The following is a 25,425-nucleotide window of genomic DNA, read 5'->3' as shown; positions in this document are numbered from 1 at the left end:
GTCCTACAGGCCCTAGTTTTGTCGCACCTTGACTACTGTTCAGTCGTGTGGTCAGGTGCCACAAAAAAGGACTTAGGAAAATTGCAATTGGCTCAGAACAGGGCAGCACGGCTGGCCCTGGATGTACACAGAGAGCTAATATTAATAATATGCATGTCAATCTCTCCTGGCTCAACGTGGAGGAGAGATTGACTTTATCACTACTTATATTTATGAGAGGTATTGACATGTTCAATGCACCGAGCTGTCTGTCTAAACTACCGGCACACAGCTCAGACACCAGAACAGACTATGGGAGGCGCACAGTACCACATAGAGCCATGACTATATGGAACTCTATTCCACATCAAGTAACTGATGCAAGCAGTAAAATTAGATTAAAAAACACCTTATGGAACAGCGAGGACTGTGAAGCAACACAAACATAGGCACACACACACACACACACACACACACACACACACACACACACACACACACACACATACCAACAACACCACACACACACACACACACACACACACAACACACACAACACACACACACACAACCCCACACACACACACACACACCCTATGTGCCACACGATGGCATCCAACACACCATTATAACACACATTATACACACACATACACATGGATTTAGTATTGTAGATATGTGGTAGCAGTGGGGTAGGGGCCTGAGGGCACACAGTGTTCACAGTTAACTGTGAATGTTTTGTAATGTTTTTACAATTGTATAAACTGCCTTAAATTTGCTGGACCCCAGGAAGAATACCTGCTGCCTTGGAAGCAGCTAATGGGGATCCATAATAAATACAAATACAAATACCTACACTCATTAAAAACCCACTTACCTCATTCCACTACTTTGACTCTATCTGTTCCTGCCCATGCCAACAGCCTGGGAGGACAAGACACCACCTCTCAACACAGCCTGTAACTCTTCTGAAGTAAAATTTCGTATACCCAAATACTTCTCTGCTGCTGCCACCACAACATCTATTTTTGGTGATTTACGTTCCATTTCCCTGGTACAGTTGATACTACTCACTGGGATCCTCTTAGGATCCTCTTAGGATCCCTCACCCTCGACCCATTCTCCTCACTGCTTCAGCATACGACACCCGCTGTACTACTCTGACTCTGGCCACTTCAATCTGCCTCTTTCTCACCGGACACTTCCAATCCCAAGCAACATGAGCACCCCTACAATTGGCACACACAACTTCATCCACCGAAACTACACATTCCTCTGTCCCATGCCCTCCTGCACACTTCACACATCTTGGAATCTCCCTCCTCCACACTGCTGCAACATGAACATAAACGTTGCACCTGAAACAACACAGTGGATTCTGCACAAAAGCTCTAACAGGATATCTTAACATGACTTTGTCTGGTTGAGACTCAAAACTCAAAAGGCCTGACAATGACTGCCTCACACCAAATGGCAGGCATCACAAACACCAGGAATTTTCAACTTCAATTGCGCCACCTCCACACATTAACGCTACCCCAGAAATCACTCCTTTCAATGGTGCCCTATTCCTCAGAGCAAAGCAAGAAACAGATCTCGACCCAAGTTGCATGCCATGCAGCACCTTCTCCCTCTGGTCAGAAGAAACACAAACAAATATCACAAGTCCACTACAGGTTACCTTCACTGATTCAACTGCACCCAACTCCTTTTTCACCCACCCTGAAACCACAAATGGATCTTCCAAAAGGCAAGGGTCCACTTTCTCAAAATATTTCACTCCTATTGGTCCAGATTCTTCTTTATCATGTGTGACACCATTCTTCCTCAACACGCGTCTTCCCACTACACGTCTTCTTCCTCGCTCTCCATAGCCACGTCTATCTGTTCACCACGCTCTTGCCGCACCTTCATCCGCTGCATTGCTTGCAGAGCACTGATGGTGTTTCCCCAAAACCCAACTTCTGTTCCTTAGCCCACTTTACAAGTCTGGCTATCTCTGACTTCTCCATGCTTCCTCCGTATCCTTCCGAATCAAAGTTCAATATCTGGGCAAAAGTCCGTCCTTCTCCACCTTCGTCTTTAATGGTATTATGGCGGTCTGCAAACAATCGTTAGAGGTGCATGCCGCCACCTACTGTACGGGTGGTAAACTATATATAGGAAAAATATATTTTTAAAAAGGGAGGAAAAAACCCACATTATCAAAAATACAAAATATAGACACATTAAAAAACCCATCTCACTTCTTTAGTTACATTCCAATTCAAGTCACATCCCTACACAGTCTGAGGGCAGAACATCCTTTGACAGGAGGCCCAAAAAGTGTTCTACTGCACTCACAATGATTCAAATGTTCTCTGGTTTCTTCTCCGTTTGTGCTGTTCAGTTTATTAACATTGCAATAAATGCTACAAAGTCCATCTTTTTAACATTCAATATATTAGGACCACTCAGTTGCTGAGAAACAATCACTGGTGTAGGCTCTACTACCATTTCTTCTTCAGCTCTACTCGCTCCTTCAACTCTTTTCACCGCTTTCAGGTAGGAGACACATTGGACAGCCCTTACTCTTGCCATCTCTGTCTCCTTCACCCTAACAGGGGAATTCGGCCGCATGTTCTCCACCACAATTGCAACATCTAACCTCCTCTGGCATTCGTTCCTCTTCCCAGCTGCATACACTTGACAAGTCCAAATCTTTTGCATTTATGACACTATAGGGGTTTGTGCACAAAAGCTCTTACAGCGTATCTCATGTAGTCCAACTTTACATGAGAAGGGAGAGACTCTTCATCAAAAAACTAAAGTATGGATGAAGTGAATTTCTTCACTCCATCTACTGTCTCCTACGGGTCAGTTGACGTAAACCAACCACTCCACCTACTTCCTCAAGTATTACATCTGCACGCACGGTATGCGCCACCCTAAAGATAACCCCCTTTATAGGTACTCTGCTTTGAAGATCCATACACAAAAAATTCCACTCATGTATCTTCTTAAGGCCCAATGCATGCTTCTTCTGCTCCATGGACACAAAAAAAGTCTAAATAAGCCCACTTCTTGTGACCCTCACTGACGCCACTTCACCCAATGCATTCATGACATTTATCAAGACTTAAAAAGGATCTCCCAGGTAACATTGGCTCAAAACCCTCACTCCGATTTAAAACGAGTCTAGGGGTTTCCTATTTTCCACCACAACTTTACTTCTCGTTTCCTTTCTTTCTTGCCACTGTAACCCACTCATTCACACTCTCCGTGCTCTCATCTTCACCCAACTAGGCCTGTGAGGACAGGACATTTCCATTCAACACACCCTGCAACTCTTCTGCAGTAAAATCTTGTAATCCCAAGTACTTTTCTGCAGCTGCCACCACAACACCTATTTTCTATGACTTACGTTCCATTCCTGCAGTACATTTGATAACCATGGTAATGAACGCTAAAAAGACAACCTTACTGAAGCAAATCTCATTCGTAGGCCTATCGCTCTGTACCGGTAAAGTACCGGGACTTAGGATCCATCACCCTTGACCCATCTCCCTCTACTTTCTTCACTGCCTCAGCATACAACACCTTCTATACAATTGTGACTCTGGCAAACTTAACCTGCCTCTCTCGCATGGACACATCTGATCCCCAGCAACATGGGCACCCCTACAGTTAACACATACTGCTTCTTTCATGATACTACACATTTCTTTGTCCCATGCCCCCCTGCACACTTCTCACATCTCAGAATCTCCCTCCTACATACTGCTGCAACATGACCATAAGCTTGGGACCTGAAACATCATAGTGGGTTGGGCACAAAAGCTCTCACGGGATAACTGACATATTCTAACGTTACTTTGTCAGGTTAAAGATTCTTCTTCAAACAAAATCACATAAATGGTTTGTCGAGATCGGTGTGGAAGAACTTGACTGGCCTGCACAGACCCCTGACCTCAACCCCATCGAGCACCTTTGGGATGAATTGGAGCGCCGATTGCGAGCCAGGCCTAATTCCCCAACATCAGTGCCCAACCTCACTGATGCCTAGTGGCTCATTGGAAGAAAGTTCCAGCAGCAATGTTCCAACATCTAATGGAAAGCCTTCCAGGAAGAGTGGAGGCTGTTATAACAGCAAAGGGTGGACCAACTCCATATTAATGCCCATGATTTTGGAATGAGATGTTTGACGAGCAGGTGTCCACATACTTTTGGTCATGTAGTGTAGTTGCTAACAGAGATATGGCTGCCACTGTAGGATTGGTATCTCCCTTTGATCATCAGACTCAATCTTGGGTGGAATACTGTGACGTACTTGGCCCTTTTTCGAGGCAAACGAAATAGAAGATGATGACAAGAAAACAGCCATTCTGTTGAGTTCAGTGGGAAGCCAAACCTGCTACAGTCTTATGAGAAACCTGGTTAGTCTTTGTAAGCCAGGAGATAAACACTTTGAGGAGCTAGTTGCTAAAAGCACATTTCAACCCGAAGCCGAGTGAGATTGTGCAAAGGTTTATTTCAAGGAACAGAAATGGGGACGAGAGTGTTGTGGACTATGTAGCTGTGTTGCGTAAACTGGCACAAGATTACAATTATGGAGACAATCTGACGGAAATGCTGGTCTGCGGCACAAATAATGACCGGATCCAACTGAAGTTATTATCCGAGACTGGACTTACTTTTGATAAAGCATTGGTCCTTGCTCAAGCAATGGAGACTGCCAACAAGGATGTAAAAGAAATCCAGAGATAATGTGTGGACATTGCTAATATGACTTGGAAGCAAGAGACAGGCCAGGGAAGTGTGCACAAGCTAAGCAAGTGGATACAAGGTGCAATGTAACCACAATGAACAGGTCAGAGTTCTTACTCAGAGTTGTGGGACAGTTCCAGACTTAAAGACTTCTTCTCTGCATCTGAAACCGTACACAGGCGAGAGACTAGACACATTAGGTGCAGCTAATGTAACTGTAAAGCACAGAGACACAGTGCCACAGCTACCTGTAGTGGTCGTATCAGGCACCGGACCAAACCTGCTAAGTCAGGCCTAGATAAAAGAACTGAAGTTAGACTGGGGAACAGTAAATCAGATTGATAAAGGTCAACAGTGGACATTGTAAGATGTGTTGACAAAACATGAGAATGTGTTCAAGGAGGAACTTGGAACATTGAAAGGCCCCCAGCTAAAATCTATATAGACAAGGTGGACATACCAAGGTTTTATAAACCAAGACCCGTGTCTTATGCCATGAAGCCAGAGGCAGAGATTGACCGTCTTTTCAAAGAGGACATTATGGAACCAGTCAAATTCTCAGAATGGGCAACTCCCATAGTGCATGTTTTAAAACCTGACAACACTGTGAGAGTCTGTGGGGATTACAAACTGACTGTTAACAGAGTATTCAAGTTAGAGCAGTATCCAATTACCAAACCAAGCAGACCAGACCAGGCTGGGGTTTGGGGTTTGAGAAGTCAATGAGAGAAGTGAAAAATTCTTACTTAGTTGTTAATTTTCAAAAAATCTAAAAGCACAACCTAAATTCGAGCCAATGTAGTTGAACATGTTATTGCTCCAACCTCATGAAAGTGACAAACTGACACGTTTTCATTTCCATAAAAAATGACTTTATATTGAAGGAGTGCCAGTTTGGCGCAGGACGACTGTTAGACCAGTCATCTTGCACTGACGTGTTTCTGTACATGAGCTTAGCTGGCCAACATTGCCATGACATCGCCTACAAGTGTGATAAGAGATTTATATTGGAGAAGCAGTTTCTGCCTTTCTTCATATTGTACCGTCTTTGACAATACCAACCTGGTAATCCACTATAGAGTTGAACTCCCCCCTAGTTTTCATGGAGATGGCAAAGATAAGGAATGTTTTTCTCTGTAGAAATCACATTTAGAGCTAGCTGTTAAGGCATGCAATGACGCTCATGGGCAGGAACTGGCCACATTATTACCAACATGGCTAAGTGGGTATGCTCTGGGCAGGATCCACGAGGGGGAAAAAGAGAGCTTAGCCCCCTCAGTTGAAACTTGTGGCCCCTCAGTTTTAGTTTTATGTCCCTATATAAAAATGACAAAATATTTTTAATTATTGCGTGACAGGTTGGAGCAAAATCTGTATCTCCGCTGCATTGTGTCAGCACAAGCTGCGATGTGTGTTGGGGAGCTATGGGAAGACACTGGGGCGGTTAGTTATGACTCCTTTGGGTTTCCATAATGTATTTATTTTACTAGGCAAGTCAGTTAAGAACAAATTCTTATTTACAATGACAGCCTACCCCGGCCAAATCCGGACGACGCTGAGCCAATTGTGGGCCATCCAATCACAGCCGGTTGTGATACAGCCTGGAATTGAACCAGTGACGCCTCTAGCACTGAGATGCAGTGCTTTAGACCGCTGCGCCACTCGGGAGCAATCGGGGGAGAAAGCCCTTGGTCAGGGAGGTGACTAAGAACCCGATGGTCACTCTGACAGAGCTCTAGAGTTCCTATGTGGAGATGGGAGAACCTTCCAGAAGGACAACCATCTCTGCAGCACTTTATGGTAGAGTGGCCAGACGGAAGCCACTCCTCAGTAAAAGGCACATGGCAATCCGCTTGGAGTTTGCCAAAATGCACCTAAAGGACTCTCAGACCATTAGAAACAAGATTTTCTGGTCTGATGAAACCAAGATTGAATTCTTTGGTCTGAATGCCAAGCTTCACGCCTGGAGGAAACCTGGCACCATCCCTACAGTGGAGCATGGTGGTGGCAGCATTATGCTGTGCAGAGGTTTTTCAGCTGCAGGGACTGCAGGGACTGGGAGACTAGTCACGATCGACGTAAAGATGAACGAAGCAAAGTACAGAGAGATCCTTGATGAAAACCTTCTCCAGAGCGCTTAGGACCTCAGACTGGGGCGAAGGTTCACCTTCCAACAGGACAACGACACTAAGCAGACAGCACAGACAATGGAGGAGTGGCTTCGGGACAAAACTCTGAATTTCCTTGAGTGGCCCAGCCAGAGCCCGGACTTGAACCCGATCAAACAACTCTGGAGAGACCTGAAAATAGCTGTGCATCAAACCTGACAGCGCTTGAGAGGATCTGCAGAAAAGACTGGGAGAAACTCCCCAAATACAGGTGTGCCACGCTTGTAGCGTCATACCCAAGACTCGGGGCTGTAATCACTGCCAAAGGTGCTTCAACAAAGTACTGAGTAAAGGGTCTGAATACTTATGTACATGTGATATTTCAGTCTTTTAGCTTTGTCATTATGGGGTATTGTGTGTAGATTGATGAGGGGAAAAGACAATTTAATGAATTTTAGAATAAGGCTGTAAAGTAACAAAATGTGGAAAAAGTCAAGGGGTCTGAAAACTTTCCGAATGCACTGTTTGCTGATGCTTCAACCATATACACATCAGCAATCATAGCTAATGAAGTCACTGCAGTCGGTTTTGGAATGGGTGGCCTGTAATAAACTGGTCCTGAACATCTCTGAATTTGGTAATGAATGGTGTGGCTGTTTAACAAGTTGAGGTGACTAAATTACTTGGTGTTACCTTAGATTGCAAACTGTGTGGCGGATGAATCAGAATTAGTTGGGTAACATAGATCATTAAGATGTTTTATTTGCATAATATGCTTATGTGAGATACTTGTCATTAGAATGTATCCTTTTGGACTATAGTGTTGGCAGTTGCACTTTTCCCTCAGCTAGGGCTCAGTCACTTGGGGCCCAGAGAGGGGAGAGGTCAGGCTTGTCTTTCTCATGTCCCTGGTGCTATGCAGAATATCAGAAAGGGAAGAGGACAGAATGGAACATTGTCTTCATATGTGAATGTGTCTTTACCTATTCTTAAACCATGTGAAGGCATGGCGTGATTAATGGGGAACCAATTACCTGTCTCCACAATGTCTGTGCGCCAGTCACTCCCTCCTTTTCCCATTGGGGGGAGGTGTATGGCAGTGTCTGGAAACATTGTATGTCCTCTCTGATCTTACACTTATCCTGGGATAGTGTATGACCTAGAGGCTCACTCCCCTCAGTGAGCTTGTCCAGGAGTGGGGTCAAGAGGGGGTTTTACTTGAGATGGGAGTATCTAGAGTTGACAATTGATATATGCCATTGGATGAGTTGGTGTTTTTGTACTATGAAGTACCAGGAACGAGATTAGAACCTCGTCTGAGGGACCAAACTCAACGATAATTAATAGTGAATGTTATCTGGCTAAGGGATACACCTTTCTCAAGATAAAGTATTTCTTTGTGAACAGTTCTAAGATCTGTGATTCGTCATGTAAGTTGAGAGGGGTGTATCTTGGCTATAAAAGATCTTTGTATTTTTCTGTAGCCAACGGTCCATTAGAAATAGTGAATTGTTGAAAGTCAAATGCTAAAGCTTATTATTATTATTAAAGATGTAGTTTAAGTGTAACTCTGACTGGTGTGTAGTTTGTACCTCTCCTCATTTGGTAAAGCAGAAATATGCCACCACAACTGTCATGGTAAAAACATATAGATTCAGTGGTTGTAAAGATGGGCAGAGGTCTGTCTGTAATAAAGATATGCTTTTTTTGACACCACACTCCATAAGTCCTGCAGGCTCTAGTTTTATCTTATCTTGATTATTGTCCACTCATATGGTCAAGTGCTGCAAAGAAAGACCTAGTTAAGCTGCAGCTGGCCCAGAACAGAGCGACACGTCTTGCTCTTCATTGTAATCAGGGGGCTAATATTAATACTATGCATGCCAGTCTCTCTTAGCTGAGAGTTGAGGAAAAACTGACTGCGTCAAATTGTTTGCATTGTAAACTTACACACACACACTTACCCCACCAGACATGCCACCAGGGGTCTTTTCGCAGTCCCTAGGTCACGGACAAATTCAAGGAAACATACACTATTATACAGAGCCATGAGGGCACAGAACTCCCTTCCATCTTGTATAGTGCTAGTGAACAGAAAACCTGCACAACGTCTCTCCCCCATGTGACCTAGTTGTTGTGTATATGTACTGACATGTATGTGTAACTGATTGGACACACCTACTAATTCCAGGGTTTTTCTTTATTTGTACTATTTTCTACATTGTAAAATAATAGTGAAGACATCAAAACTATGAAATAACACATATGGAATCATGTAGTAAACAGAAAAGGGTTAAACAAATCAAAATATATTTGAGATTTTAGATTTTAGAGAAATACGTTTTTTTGTGTGAATGTAACATTTCTGGGATCTTTTATTTCAGCTCATGAACACGGGACCAACACTTTACATGTTACGTTTCTATTTTTGTTCAGTGTATTTTCGCTGTTATTAAGATAACTAATGGTAAACCCATGCAGCCCTGTGACTTCAGAGCGCACACATTCACTACATGACAGGTACAAGCACTAAATGTCAGTTAGATTGTAGATAGTTTATTATGCATGTATGAGCCATACATTGACACGTCAAGTCCAAAACGGGAGGTTGAAAAAAAAAATAATAACGAGATCGTTTTCAAGCCTCTGGAATATCTCATTAAACAGTTTGCACTTACGACTCCACTGTATATAATTACTTCCCAAAAGGTTCAATTTCAAACAATATCATGAATGAGTACCATAGGATCAAAATGGATGAAAAATACTCTTGGACAGAAGGATAGATTTTCTGGAAAGTATAAATGTTTTACCTTTTCACACGGGAGTTCCAAATGTCAGTTTTTATGCTTGTGATGTCAGAATGCGCTCTCTGTACCGAAATGTGATTGTTACACAACAGGACAGTTAACCCCTGCTTGCTTCAAAGCACAGCACACTGCGTGCTAATGATCTATAGGCTGTTTCAATTTGTCAATTTCAAATTATCTTCAAATGTCACTCTGAAATTAGGTGCATTCCGCCTCATTATTACACAGAAGTTGCTAGCCCATTTCACTGTCGCGGGAAATTTACATTTGAGACATGTTATGCTAAAGTTTAAATGAGCCAGACAACTTCTCTCTTGGATGAGAGCCCAAGCAGTCCCCCAGGGTTTGCCCAGGTCAAGAATGCAGACATTTGTGCATCTCCAGTCAGAACAAAACCTGCCCAAACGTTTTACCCCTGGCAGGTGTTGCCGCTGGCGCCCGCATTGCCTTCGATGTTGTTTTCCTTAATAATAATTACTTTGTACACGTGTGCGTTATTTACCTTAGCATAATAGTTTCTGTATTATCGTTTTAACTAATTTCAACTGTAGCACAAGATATGCATGTATGGAACAATATGTATTCTGTCTATTCCTTTATAACTGCAGACATGCGAGGTACTAATTGCATAACCTTTATGGTGTTATACTGAATTGTGCTTATGTACATTCTTCCATTAGTTCTGTAAAAAACTGCTAATCATGCCAGAGAAGTATAAGCTTGTGTTGTATCCTTTTGAAGCTGCCCTCATGATCAGGCCTGTGTATTTATTTAGCCTGTTAAACATAGCTCTGCCCTGCCCCCTTGTGGAGCTATTCAGTTACTGGTGCATTTATACATGTCATGTTGTAAATGCAACTTAATATTCTTATAGCAGTGTAATGTCACTTCATTGTAATGTTGTTTTATTGCTAATTCCTGTTATTCTATTGTAATTACTAATCACTCATCTATATTCTTTACTTTTAGAAACAAACAATATTGAACGTAATTTGCCAACATCATAACTGGAACTGGAGTTGCTGACATCTCTGTTTCCTGAAGATTGAGGCCAGCTTTTGTATTCTAACAACATACTCTTTGAACGTACACTTCTTTACAGTTTTACTGGAGGAATTTTTTAAAGAAAAGACAATGACAACTGTCATTTCATTACAAACATGCCTAGCCCATATTTCAATATTCACGTAGCGGTTGAACAAAAACTGCATCCCCACCCCTAAAGTCATTGTATCATGGCAGGTCACCTTTCAATTCAGTCAGTCAGTAATTTCTGCAGATGTGCTCAATAGTGCTTGAGCGTATGGTACTCCCCAAAGCACGGCGCAACACACAGGGGTATGTCGCAAGGTACACACATGTACTTTGTCAACTTCCTCTGCTTCCTTCTCCTGGTGCTGGAAAGGCAGACTTTGCAGTGCCTCCGTGTGCGACTACCTTGTGCAGCAGTTTGAGGGACTTTTGAGGGAAAATGCCGTGCATTGAGGCGTAAGGGATTGTCTGCAGCAGGACGGCCCCCAGTGGGTGGACGCCGAGGGGTGTGGTGCTCCTCCAGCAGCTCTCTCATGAGGTTCTCTCTGTACTTTTGGTAGGTAATCACCTCACCTATGGGGGCGATAAAGAGGGAGAATGAAGGAGTGGGTAGGTGAGAGATATTGTCAATATAATTGCATAATGGAACAATGTGATTTGTATGTGAACTGTATGTAAAATTTCAAAAGACCTTGTTCATTAATTGTCTCACCTGATAGCTGGCGGTGAACTATGTGGCCATTGAGGACAGCAGTGTCGATCAGATGGAAAAATATCTTCTTATACCACTTGGTGGTTTTCCAGGCGCATGCCACAAAGCGGTTTATCATGTCTGCCTTATTCACTGCCCCCATTTTGCGGTTATAGTCAAGCACACAGTCTGGTTTGATCTTCCGCTCACCTGTCAGGTGGTCAACCTTCCCTGTGGGTGACATGGTTGCTGTATGGACAGTGGAAAGAACATGTACGTCTCGTTTGTCATGCCACTTTACTGCCAGCTGTTGACCGTTCTCCTTGAACTCCACCTCTCCCCTCTGCATCTTCCTGCTTCCAAATGACGGCATCCCCTTCCTGTTTGATTGGACTGTGCCACAGGCCCCTGTGCTGTTGGAGAACAGATGCTGGAAGAGTGTGGGACTGCTGTACCAATTGTCCACATACAAAGTGTGGCCCCTCCCGAGATGAGGAGCCAGCATGGTCATCACCACGGACCCGGACACCCCAAGCCCTTCATAATGTTGGACGTCAGTGGTGGACCCTGTGTAAACTATAATGTCCTGGACAAATCCTGTCTTCACGTCGCACAAAAAAAAGAACTTCACCCCAAACCTGTGCCTTTTGGAGGGAATGTATTGACGGAATGCCAGCCTACCCTTCCATAACATCAAGTACTCGTCAATGCATAAGTCCTTGTATGGCATAAAGACCTGACCGAATGCTGATGTCAGGCTGGTAAGAACATTTCTTATTTTGTGTAAGGGGTCATTTAGGTTGGCAGTAGCATTGTTGACGAAATGCAGGCATCGCAGCAGAACTAGGAAGCGATCTTGGGAAAAGAGAGTGGCAAAGAATGGAGTTGCAAACATAGGATCCGTGCTCCAGTATTCCCTTAGAGAGTTCTTCTTCACTATTCCCATGAGAAGGACTGTCACTAGGAAGGTATACATTTCACTAATTGTGGTTGTCACCCATTTAGCAAGCTTCCCCCTCACTCCTGGCTCTCTCCTCTCCAGTAGCTCCAAGGCATAGCGATTAGTCTCCTCCACTATGTCTCCCATCAGCTTCTCTGTCAGAAACAGCTTGAAGCACTCTGCTGCAGAGGGAGATGAAAAGGGGCTTTTTACTCCAGACTGGGACTCATCAAAGCCAACAGCAAGGCCAGGAGGGGTGAAATGGCTGGTGGCCTTCCAGCTACCGCAGACCTCCAGTACTTCACCCACTGTTGGTGTGCCTCCATCACCACCAGCATCTTCAGAGGGACCTGAGACTTTGTCGGTGGTCAAGGGGTCCTCAGATTCAGGGTTCTCAATGCCCATGAGGTTTGGCGGCAGCTCCTTACAGTCACTGTCAGAATCTGATTCCTCCGTTTCATACTCAGACTCATTGTCAGAATTTACAAAAATCTCCAGAATTTCCACATTTGTGAGTTGCTTGAGAGTGATGCTTTTACCGCAGTCAACACAGCTAAATGGTTTCTCTCCAGTGTGAATCCTCATGTGCCTGGACAGAAATTTTGTTTCTTTGAAGGTCTTGCCACAAACAGGGCAGGTGCAAGGTTTGCCACCTTGACAGAGTCGGACATGGGTCTTCAGTTCACAAGTGGAGTTGAAGCGTTTTTTGCAAAACTGACATTCGCTGAGTCTCTTCTTCGCAAGAGTCAAATGATTCTGCAAGTCAGGTTTCAGAGCAAACTTTTTACCACAGTCACGGCAGCGGTGAGTTTTTCTAGACATGTTGCCAAGTTTGGAATAATGTTCCCCCATTGATAGGTTTGGATCCAATAGTGGGCTAGGATGCAATAGTGGGCTGCTGTCAAGTCCTACTGGGTCGCTGTTTTCGGCTGAGCTGTGGCTGGAGGCATTGTTCTGATAATCTGGAGGGTCACAGGGAATTTTGAAATCCTTTATGTGAGTCACGGTTACAAAAGGTGTGAGATCCACTGATTTAGTGTCACTCTCTCTGTTTTCCACAGTCTGGGTTTGGGGAAGAGTCCAGCACTGAAGTGGATCTTCCTGATCACATTCACTTTTCACACAGGAAGGAGGGAATATGGAGTCTTCGGCATCAAAGAGCTGCTCTTTCTCCTGATTGGTCCCCAATTCCTCCTGTTCCTTTTTAATCTGTGTGGGCTCTGGGTCCTCCTGCTGCAGACTGGCGATCCACTCCTGCTCACAGTGCTGCTGCTCAGGGGGAACCTCCTCTTCAGAGACAGCAAGAGAGAGCTTCAGGGAGTCTGGAGGAAAGGAGAGGAAGAGCAGAAGTTATCTATACCGAACAAAAATATAAAAACGCAATATGCAACAACTTCTAATTTCTAAGAAATCAGTCAATTGAAATAAATAAATTAGGCCCTAATCTATGGATTTCACATGACTGGGAATAGAGATATGCATCTGTTGGTCACAGATAAGCTATTTTTCAAAAGTAGGGGCGTGGATCAGAAAACCAGTAAGTATTTGGTGTGACCACCATTAGCCTCATGCAGAGTGAAACATTTCCTTTGCATACAGCTGGCCAGGCTGTTTATTGTGGTCTGTGGAATGTTGTCCCCCTCCTCTTCAATAGCTTGGCGAAGTTGCTGTATATTGGCAATGCGCTGTTGTACACACAATCAATTGTTTCTAGATAGAGCGTTTCACACTTGACCAAATCACCATCCTCAGCTAGTCAAAAGGGACCTTTATGGCTCCAATGTAGCATTTGAGTCTGGACGGCATCATAAGGACCAACTATCCGGAGAATCGTCAGAGGAAGTTCTAATAGAATATTATGCAACATTCGTCAAAAGAAAAAATGTGTGACACTGATGTCCAAACAAGAGAAAGTACTGACACGTTCGTGCTACTTTTATCTATTCACGGTGAAAGTTAAAAAATAACTTCTTAAAAAGACCTGCCCAGAGGAAGTTGTAGGCACTATTTCAACGTAATTTCCTGTCTTAGAGAGAAGGATGGGTAGTTATACATATTCACAAATTGTGGTTGGGAATTTCCAAGCAGAGTTGATAAACATCAACAAAAGGGCCAGCATCCCGGAGTCGCCTCTTCACTGTTGACGTTGAGACTGGTGTTATGCGGGTACTATTTAATGAAGCTGCCAGTTGAGGACTTGTGAGGCATCGGTTTCTCAAACTAGACACTTTAATGTACTTGTCCTCTTGCTCAGTTGTGCACCGGGGCCTCCCACTCCTCTTTCTATTCTGGTTAGTGCCAGTTTGCGCTGTTCTGTGAAGGGAGTAGTACACAGCGTTGTACCAGATCTTCAGTTTCTTGGCAATTTCTCGCATGGAATAGCCTTCATTTCTCAGAACAAGAATAGACTGACAAGTTTCAGAAGAAAGTTATTTGTTTCTGGCCATTTTGAGCCTGTAATCGAACCCACAAATGCTGATGCTCCAGATACTCAACTAGTCTAAAGAAGGCCAGTTTTATTGCTTCTTTAAATCAGAACAACAGTTTTCAGATGTGCTAACATAATTGCAAATGGGTTTTCTAATGATCAATTAGCCTTTTAAAAATGATCAACTTGGATTAGCTAACGCAACGTGCCATTGGAACACAGGAGTGATGGTTGCTGATAATGGGCCTATGTACGACTATGTAGATATTCCATAAAAAATCGGCCATTTCCAGCTACAATAGTCATTTACAACATTAACAATGTCTACACCGTATTTCTGATCAATTTGATGTTATTTTAAAAATTGACCAATTTTTATTTTTTTTGCTTATCTTTCAAAAACAAGGACATTTCTAAGTGACCCCAAACTTTTGAACGGTAGTGTATATATAGAACCAGTTAAAGGTTTGGACACCTACTCATTCAAGGGTTTTTCTTAATTATTTTTTACTATTTTCTACATTGTAGAATAATAGTGAAGACAACAAAACTATGAAATAACATATGAAATCATGTAGTCACCAAAAAAGTGTTAAACAATCAAAATATATTTTATGTTGGAGATTCTTCAAAAGTAGCCACACTTTGCCTTGATGACAGCTTTGTACACTATTGGCATTCTCAACCAGCTTCACCTGGAATACTTTTCCAACAGTCTTGAAGAAGTTCCCACATATGCTGAGCACTCGTTGGCTGCTTTTCCTTCACTCTACAGTCCAACTCATCCCAAACCATCTCAATTTGGATGAGGTTAGTTGATTGTTGAGGCCAGGTCATCTGATGCAGCACTCCATCACTCTTCTTCTTGGTCAAATAGCCTTTACACAGCCTGGAGGTGTGTTTTGGGTCATTGTCATGTTGAAAAACAAATGATAGTCCCACTAAGCGCAAACCAGATGGGATGGCGTAACGCTGCAGAATGCTGTGGTAGCCATGCTGGTTAAGTGTGCCTTGAATTCTAAATAAATCACAGACAGTGTCACCAGCAAAGCTCAATCATACCTCCTCCTCCATGCTTCACGGTGGAAACCACACATGCGGAGATCATCCGTTCACCTACTCTCTGTCTTACAAAGACTCGGCGGTTGGAGTCAAAAATCTCAAAGGACAGATTTCCATCGGTCTAATGTTCATTGCTGGTGTTTCTTGGCTCAAGCAAGTCTATTTGTATTATTGGTGTCCTTTAGTAGTGGTTTCTTTGGAGCAATTCAACCGTGAAGGCCTGATTCAAGTACTCTCCTCTGAACAGTTGATGTTGAGATGTGTGTTACTTGAACGCCAAAGCATTTATTTGGGCTGCAATTTCTGGGGCTGGTAACTCTAATGAACGTATCCTCTGCAGCAGAGGTAACTCTGGGTCTTCCTTTGATGTGGCATTCCTCATGAGAGCCAGTTTCATCATAGCACTTGATGGTTTTTGTGACTGCAGTTTTGACTGACCTTCATTGACTGACCTTCATGTCTTAAAAGGTAATGATGGACTGTCGTTTCTCTTTGCTTATTTGACCTGTTCTTGCCATAATATGGACTTGGTCTTTTACCAAATGGGGCTACCCTCTGTATACCCCCCCTACCTTGTTACAACACAACTGATTGGCTCAAACGCATTAAGAAGGAAAGAAATTCCACAAATTAACAAGGCACAGCTGTTAATTGAAATGCATTCCAGGTGACTACCTCATGAAGCTGGTTGAGATAATGCCAAGTGTGTGCAAAGCTGTCATCAAGGCAAAGGGTGGCTACTTTGAAGAATCTAAAATATTAAATATATTTTGATTTGTTTAACACTTTTGGTGACTATTATATATATTTTTGTGTTATTTCATAGTTGATGTCTTCACTTATTCTACAATGTAAAAAATAGTAAAATAAAGAAAAACTCTTGAATGAGTAAGTGTGTCCAAACTTTTGACTGGTACTGTATATATAAAAATATCGCTAACTTTTGAAAGAAGCCGTTTTTCTACATTGTGATGGACACGGTGCAACCTTTGGTAGGTAGGCTACTGGCAGGCTTCGGCACAGCAAATCCAAGTCAACCTGTGCTCATGGTTCTCACAGGGGAAGTGATATGATATGATCATGAGCAAAGTCATTGTAGCCTGCATGCTGCAAATGACATGTAACTAAGTTCCTGGAAAGCTGTAGAACGTGTAGTGAAGCAAAACTTGAGTGGTCAAAAACATTCATCTTGGGGAGCAGGGGGAGCATATAACACAATTATACCATTCATAAAATTAATCACATTTATTTTTAATACAGACCAGCTAAAAAAATTATTGAAAGTTGAAGATTTATCCAATCGATGATGATTATTTTGGAGGTGCAAAAACATATCCTGCTGAAAAGAAGGTTGACGACATCCGCTCGTCATTCACTCAGCCTATTGAGTCCACTGGTCCCACTCACACAGAACTACACTATGCCTTGACCTCTTTCTCACCTCCCTCTCCAAATAAAATCCTGCAAGTAGTGAGGTCTGACCGCCCGACAACCTGCCCACTCGACCCTGACGCCCCATCTCTGGAGACCTACTCCCATTCCTCAATTCCCTCATTCCTGACCACTCCTCTGACTTCAAATCGCCCGAGTCCCTCAAGAAACCAAAACTTGACTCATCTGACGTCAAAAACTAGAGACGTGATGTCTCTGATCAACTCTAGTTCTCTTTCATAACGATCTTCTTGACCATAACAAGTCAGGCTTCAAGACGGGTCACTCAACCGAGACCGCTCTTCTCTGTGTCAGAGGCTCTCCGCACTGCCAAAGCTGACTTTCTCTCCTCTGTTCTCAACCTCCTAGATCTATCCACTGCCTTCGACACCATGAACCATCAGATCCTCCTCTCCACGCTGGGCGTCTCAGGCTCTTCACCCTCTCCTCTTCTCTCTATACACCAAGCCACTCAGCTCCATCATATCCTCACATGGTCTCTCCTATCATTGCTATGCAAATGACACTCAACCACTTTTCTCCTTCCCCCTTCTGACACCCAGGTGGTGAAACGCATCTCTGCATGCCTGGCAGATATCTCAGCTTGGATGTGGACTCCCCCCTTACTTACTATACCTGTGATATGTGGTTGTCCCACCTAGCCATCTTAAGACGCATGCTGTAACTGTAAGTCACTCTGGATAAGAGCGTCTGCTAAATGACTAAAATCGAAAAACCCAGTCCTGAAACGAAAAGTAGGCTGAAATGTTTTACATCATATCATAGGAAAAGACACTGCATTCACATGGATTTGCACAAAGAGGGTAGTTCGGATGTGACTTTAAACCCTAGTACAGTGCCTTCAGAAAGTATTCCTACCCCTTGACTTATTCCACATGTTGTTGTGTTACAGCCGGAATTGAAAATTGATTCAATGTATTTATTTCCTTCACCCCTCTAAACACACACAATACCCCATAATGACAAAGTGAAAACAAGTTGACATTTTTTAAAATGAGATACAGAAATATCTCATTTAATAAGTATTCACGACAACCAGAGTCAATATATGTTAGAATCACCTTTGGCAACGATTACAGTGGTGAGTCTTTCTGAGTAAGTCTCAAAGTTTTGCACACCTGGATAGCCCATTATTCTTTGAAAAATTCTTCAAGCTCTGTCAAATTGATTGGTGATCACTGACATACAACCATTTTCAGGTCTTGCCATAGGTTTTCAAGCCGATTTAAGTCAAAACTAGGCCACTCAGGAACATTCAATGTCATCTTGGTAAGCAACCAGTGTATATTTGACATTGTGTTTTAGGTTATTGTTCTGCTGAAAGGTGAATTGTTCCCCAAGTGTCTGCTCAAAGGGATATTCAATGTGTGTTTTTTTTACCCATCTACCAATAGGTGCCCTTCTTAGCGAGGCATTGGAAAGCTTCCTTGGTCATTGTAGTGGAATCAGTGTCTGAAATTCACTGCTCGACTGAGGGACCTTACAGTTAATTGTATGTCTGGGATACAGAGATGAGGTAGTGGATCGAAAATCACGTTAAAAAATATTATTGCACAAAGAGAGTCCATGCAACTTATGTGACTTGTTCAGTGTGGGATTTGTTTTAGTCCTGAACTTATTTAGGCTTGCCATAAGAAAGGGGTTGAATACTTATTGACTCAAGACATTTCAGCTATTCATTTTTTATTAATTTGTAAAAATGTCTATACATAAATCCACTTTGACATTATGGGGTATTGTGTCAAGGCCAGTGACAATCTCAATTTAATCCATTTATAATTCAGGCTGTAACACAACAACGTGGAAAAAGTAAAGGGGTGCGAATACTTTCTGAAGGCACTGTATATAATACGATGACTTATTGACTATAGCATAACTAGTTAGATATTAGTAGGTATATATACGTACCTATTCTACATAGTTTTATCTCCGGTGTGATTCGCAGCAGTCTCCGTAGACGATCATTCTCCTCCAGGTACTCCGCAATCATTTTCTCAAATGCCCTGAAAATCTCCACAGCAGCAGATGCCTTTAAACGCTCATTTAAAAACACACGAAACGACTCTAGTTTAGACATTTTCAGTCGACTGAGAGTTGGGTATTCAGCTAGTATGGCTTTGTGAAGTGGTTCCTCCTGATCAAGTTCACTTTTCACATAAGGAGGAGTGAATATGGAATCTTTCGTATCAAAGAGCCCTTTAAGCTGCTCTTCCTCCTGACTGGTCCGGAGTTCCTCCTGTTCCTCTTTAATCTGTGTGTGCTCTGGATCCTGCTGCCCCTGACTGGGGCTCCACTCCTGCTCACAGTGCTGCTGCTCAGAGGGAACCTCCTCTTCAGAGACAGCAAGAGAGAGCTGCAGGTCTGGAGGGAAGGAGAGGGTGAGAAGAGGTTTAAGCTATATACCACAGAATTAAATAGAACAATTATACATGTGAATTATAGCTCTATGACCTATACAACAAAGTGGCCTCGAACAAATCACAAATTGGACAAATCACTCGCTCAACCTCATTTAGATCTACTATTGAATAATATGGCGATTGAGCAACTTGAGGAGACTAAACTCCTGGGTGTAACCCTAGATAGCAAGCTGTCATGCTCAAAACATAGACTCAATGGTTGCGAAAATGGGAAGAGGTCTGTCCATGATAGTGCGCTGCCCTGCCTTCTTGACATCTCAGTCAACCAGACAGGTCCTAAAGGCCCTAGATTTGTCGCACCTGGACTACGTTTGTACTGAGCAACACGTTTCCCCAAAACGGTGAGCACCATTCTTTAACAACCTTTGAGGTATGTTTGCTCCCATGGGGCGGCAAGGTGTGGACTGATCAATATGGGTGTGACCATTTGAAATCTCAAAACTCGTGCAACACACCATACACAATCGCCCTCAGGGCCACTATAATCACAGTTCAACTCGGGTGTCATTACGCCAATTCTGTTGCAGAACGTTTCATAAACGGAAGCAAACGTAACGAAACTGGGCGGGACCTACCTGAATTTGTCCAATTGAGACTTTCGTTTTCGTTGCGTTTTGCAACTGTTTGGACTAAATATTACGCCCAAATACCGTATTGTTTCAGTTGTATTCAACGTTGTACAATGTTCTGTCGTAATGAAAGCACCCCAGATTAAATTCCATATCGACCATTGCAGATCTAGTTATGATCTAAGCAGCCTTTAAACATGCCTGAATGCAACTGTACGTTATTTAAAATCAGCTTTTCGTGACAAAACAATGTAATAATGTATGGTAAAAGTTAAGGTAGATAACTTTTTTTTAAATTGATGAAGTGGTGATCACCGTTTGCCTAAACAGTTTATCAATTGAGTAGAACTATAGCTAGCCAGTAGCTCTACCGTATACTAACCTATTCTATATAGTTTTATCTCCGGTGTAATCCGCAGCAGTCTCCGTAGACGATCATTCTCCTCCTCGTACTCCACTACCGTTTTCTCAGCTGCCCCGAAAATCTCCACAGCAGCCACCGTTAAACGCTCATTTAAAAATACACGAAACGACTTTAGTTTATACATGTTTCAGTAGACTGAGAGTCAGGTCTTTTTCAACGAGTGAAGCTTAATCCACGAGGAAAGTGGCCATAAAAATCAGCGTCTCGTCGGCAACACTAAAGAAGTACTTCCGGGTCTAAATAAAAGTCCCTACGTAATAGTTGAAACGTGTTGAATAACCTATATTTATTTATTATATATGAAAAATATTTGTCTAAACAGTAACAATGATTCATTTAAGTAACATTTGCATTACATTTGAGGTTTAAAACATGTTTTAATGTCAAATAAATGCCCCAAATGTAAAACACTGAAATACATATTGGCTTATAGAGCATAAATTATTCTAGGTGGCGCAGTAAACGTATTGTAGGCAATACTCAGTAGGCTTTGTAGAATGTATATATGGTGTCATTTCATGGGGCACTGAATAATACGGAGTCTTACTGGATTAATAAGGAGTGTTGCTGGCCTTTGAGTCCACCCATTCCATTGGTCACAATGTGAATCACTGTATGCGGAATACATTTTGGCTTACTTATGAAGCAAAAACTATTCTCAGACACCCAAGATATTGGGAATGAATACTACCACTTAGAGACAGAAAGTTGTGGTAGAGGTTGATCAGCTGAGGAAATAGTAAGCTCTATGAAAACTGAATCAAATGTGCAGCATGTAACGAGACGTCAAAATAAGCGAGGATACACAGAAATGTGTTTTGTCAGATGAGGCAAATTTTGGAGGGTTCAGGCATACCACTCCAAATAATGGTGTGCTTACATTGACTTGTGATGAATGGGAGAAGGACCATTCGGAGAGAAGTGGTAGAGAAGTGGTAGGTATTTCAAAAAGTTCTTATGGTTAGGCCTAATTGCAGGAAACATTAAAGTGTCCAATTTACTGGAGGTTTTCAGCATTACAAGTCAAACCCCCATGTACACATTTCTGTTGCCAAGAAAATAGGGAAGGTGTTGGCACGAGTACAGAAGGGGTTATGCAAGAACATGTATATCAGATTCATTGAGAATAATGGTGAACGCCATGAAAGAATGCTATAATTGTCAAAAGAAGATCAATCTGCAATGATGTGATGAAGTGGTGTAACTTGCATATGTACTATGGTTCTCAGATTATTTGGTGTATTTCAGGAGCTGATATCCTGAACCCTGATCTTGCATATAAGGCCATCCAGGACATACAGGCTGTGTCTGAGGAAGGCCCGAAAAATGTCCAAAGATTCCAGCCACCCCAGCCGTGAACTGTTCTCCTGCAGGTGGTACCGGAGCATTGGGTCTCGGACCAACAGGCTTCTATCCCCTAGCTCTGAGACTTTTGAACCACCAAAGACTCCAGGCACTGAGACATTTAAACAGCTAGGCAATGGATGCCCACCCTAACCCATGGTCCATCTGCAATTACTAAATGTATATAGCTTACTTTCTCGTGTTATTCTTATTTCCTGTGCGTTTAAAAAAATAACAAATCTACTTTATACATTTTGATATTGAATACTGCATTGTTGGGAAAGAGCTAGCAAGTAAGCATTTCACTGTACTTGTGCATATGACAATAAAACTTGAAACAAATGTAAAACTTCTGTGTAACTGTTGATGATCAATATGAATAATTAACTTCATTGTGATATTTGTTATGAATAAAGTATGCTTTTTTGGACTAAATGTACTTACATCTTTCTTAACTTTTTGAATAAACATATTGTTGTTGTATTTTTAAGTATCCACCAGAAGGAATTCTGATATGACAATACCGTGCCTTCGGAAAGTATTCAGACGCCTTGACTTTTTACACATTTTTTTATGTTACAGCCTTATTCTAAAATGTATTAAATAAAACACTAAGCAATTTACACACAATACCCCATAATAACAAAAATAAAACCGTTTTTTATAAATTTTTTGCAAATGTATAAAAAAACAAAAAACAGAAATACCTTATTTACATAAGTATTGAGACCCTTTGCTATGAAACTCAAAATTGAGCTCAGATGCATCCTGTTTCCATTGGCCATCCTTCAGATGTTTCTACAACTTGATTGGAGTCCATCTGTGGTAAATTCAATTGATTGGACATGATTTGGAAAGGCACACATCTGTCTATATAAGGTCCCACAGTTGACAGTGCATGTCAGAGCAAAAACCAAGCCTTGAGGTCAAATGAATTGTCCGTAGAGCTCTGAGATAGGATTATGTCGAGACACAGATCTGGGAAAGGCTACCAAATAAATTCTGCCGCATTGAAGGTCCCCAAGAACACAGATGCCTCAGTCATTCTTAAATGGAAGAAGTTTGGAACCACCAAGACTCTCCCTAGAGCTGGCCACCTGGCCAAATCTGAACAATCAGGGAAGAAGGGCCTTGGTCATGGAGGTGACCAAGAACCCAATGGTCACTTTGACAGAGCTCTAGAGTTCCTCTGTGGAGATGGGAGAAACTTCCAGAAGGACAACCATCTCTGCAGCACTCCACCAATCAGGCCTTTCTGGTAGGATGGCCAGACGGAAGCAACTCCTCAGTAAAAGGCACATGACAGCCCGCTTGGAGTTTGCCAAAAGGCACCTAAATACTCAGAGTATGAGAAACAAGATTCTCTGGTCTGATGAAACCAAGATTAAACTCTTTGGCCTGAATGCTAAGCACCACATCTGGAGGAAACCTGGCACCATCCCTACAGTGAAAGATGGTGGTGGCAGCATCATGCTTTGGAGATGTTTTTCAGCGGCAGGGAGACTAGTCAGGATCGAGGCAAAGTTGAACGGAGCAAAGTACAGAGAGATCCTTTATGAAACCCTGCTCCAGAGTGCTCAGGACCTCAGACTAGGGCGAAGGTTCACCTTCCAACAGGACAACGACACTAAGCACACAGCCAAGACAATGCGGGAGTGGCTTTGGGACAAGTCTCTGAATATCCTTGAGTGGCCTAGCCAGAGCCTGGACTTGAACCTGATCGAACATCTCTGGAGAGACCTGAAAATAGCTGTGCAGCAACACTCTCCATCCAACCTGACAGAACTTGAGAGGATCTGCAGAGAAGAATGCGAGAAACTCCCCAAATACAGTTGTGCCAAGCTTGTAGCGTCATACCCAAGAAGAATCGATGCTGTAATCACGTCCAAAGGTGCTTCAACAAAGTACTGAGTAAAGGGTCTGAATACTTATGTAAATTTGATATTTCAGTTCTACATTTTTGTAGAAATTAGCAAACATTTCTAAAAACCTGTTTTTGCTTTGTCACTATGGGTAAAAAAATATTTCATACATTTTAGAATAAGGCTGTAATGTAACAAAATGTGGAAAAAGTCAAGCGGTCTGAATACTTTCCGAAGGCACTGTATATGCGTCCTATGACACGGTGCTATATTTGAACCGTATAGTGTCCAGGCACCCAATTTTAAGCTTTTTGACCACAGTAAAAGTTCAGCAACACATTTGATTATATAATATTGATTTCGTATCATACACATAGCATTTTACCCCAGACCTTTATTGTGAAGGCAAAATCGGAAAACCGGAAGTCTTAATGCTGCTGCCGGGACGCTAATAAAACAAACCCGCTCGCAAATTCACTTCCGCATTGTCTTCTTCTTGTATTTTATTAGCGGGTGGGGAGCCCATAAACACAACACAGCGGCACAATGTGTATGGGTTTTTACTACAAGGTACGGACCAGAGATACTGTAACTAAACTGGGGCTGCGTTCAGTACATAAAAACATAACGTTCAACTGAACAAACTGCTGTACTGAATGACCAGTTGAAAACACTGAGGGGTTGGGTTGTGGGTTAAAAATAGACTCATCGCTTCAAGCCACACCCTGGCACACCCACCAAACATAGGTACCATTAAAGTCTGTTCAAGAACGTTTTGGGAAAACGTGTCGTTCAGTACAAACCATTCGGCAATGTAGCAAATGTTCAAGTGAACTGAACTCACTGCAGAGAACACAGTAATCTTGCCTAAACATCAGTGTTACCATGGTTACCCCATGGACATTCAGTTTTAAAGAAGTTCCTAAAAAAGATGCAAGAGTCTCTACAAGCCAGAATATTGAATAAAATGAAATGTACACTTACTTTGCTGGTTGTTCAGGCTGTTGGTCCTTTTGACAGTAGGAAATGGAGATAAAATATCTACAGGAAAGTATTGTTTACCTGACTTTTTACGGTGCAGGCAGGTTCTGTCGCTTGTATTTTCAATCTCCTGATGCATTGCAGATGATGCACAATATATAAACAATAGCCGAATGTAACCAAACACGTTCCCTTGCAATCAACTAAAAGGGATGTGAAATTTGCCAGCTGATTGCATGGAACAACATTCGGTCTGTGGTTCCGGATCGGTTAAGTTTGGCCATTGTTTACATATTGTGCAAGTGTTTGTGTTGTGCGAATTGTGTCAGTATTGAAAATACAAAACCGGAAATACAAATTGGTATACAGACCAGCATACTGAAAGTCGGGTTAATAACACTTTCCTGTGGTACCAGGCGGTAAATAATTGGAAATGAATTATTTAATTCAATGCAATTCCCACCTCCAATTCCCTCCTCAACTTTTTGGTCTCTGAATATACCAATATTCTCAACTCCAGAGCATTTAAAAAACTCACATAGGTTTATTTCCTGTGGGATCATAGCAGTTGCTTTCT

At 42.4% G+C, this 25,425-nt stretch overlaps 1 protein-coding gene across 1 annotated transcript; it reads right to left on the bottom strand.

Moving 5' to 3' along the window:
- Window positions 1–9,369: 9,369 nt before the first annotated feature.
- On the bottom strand, window positions 9,370–20,876 carry LOC112080564 (piggyBac transposable element-derived protein 4). Its single transcript, XM_024146362.2, has 4 exons — window positions 20,620–20,876; window positions 19,157–19,609; window positions 11,388–13,628; window positions 9,370–11,248 (listed from the first exon to the last, which is right to left on the bottom strand). Exons 1-4 carry the CDS (start codon window positions 20,783–20,785, stop codon window positions 10,929–10,931), a joined length of 3,180 nt encoding a protein of 1,059 aa, XP_024002130.1. The 5' UTR covers window positions 20,786–20,876; the 3' UTR covers window positions 9,370–10,928.
- Between the last annotated feature and the right edge of the window lie 4,549 nt (window positions 20,877–25,425).

The sequence above is a fragment of the Salvelinus sp. IW2-2015 genome, unplaced genomic scaffold, assembly GCF_002910315.2.
Source record: "Salvelinus sp. IW2-2015 unplaced genomic scaffold, ASM291031v2 Un_scaffold16374, whole genome shotgun sequence".
NCBI lineage: Eukaryota > Metazoa > Chordata > Actinopteri > Salmoniformes > Salmonidae > Salvelinus > Salvelinus sp. IW2-2015.
The sequence above is the reverse complement of the archived record's forward strand: the minus strand, read 5'-3'. Positions and strand labels throughout refer to the sequence as shown.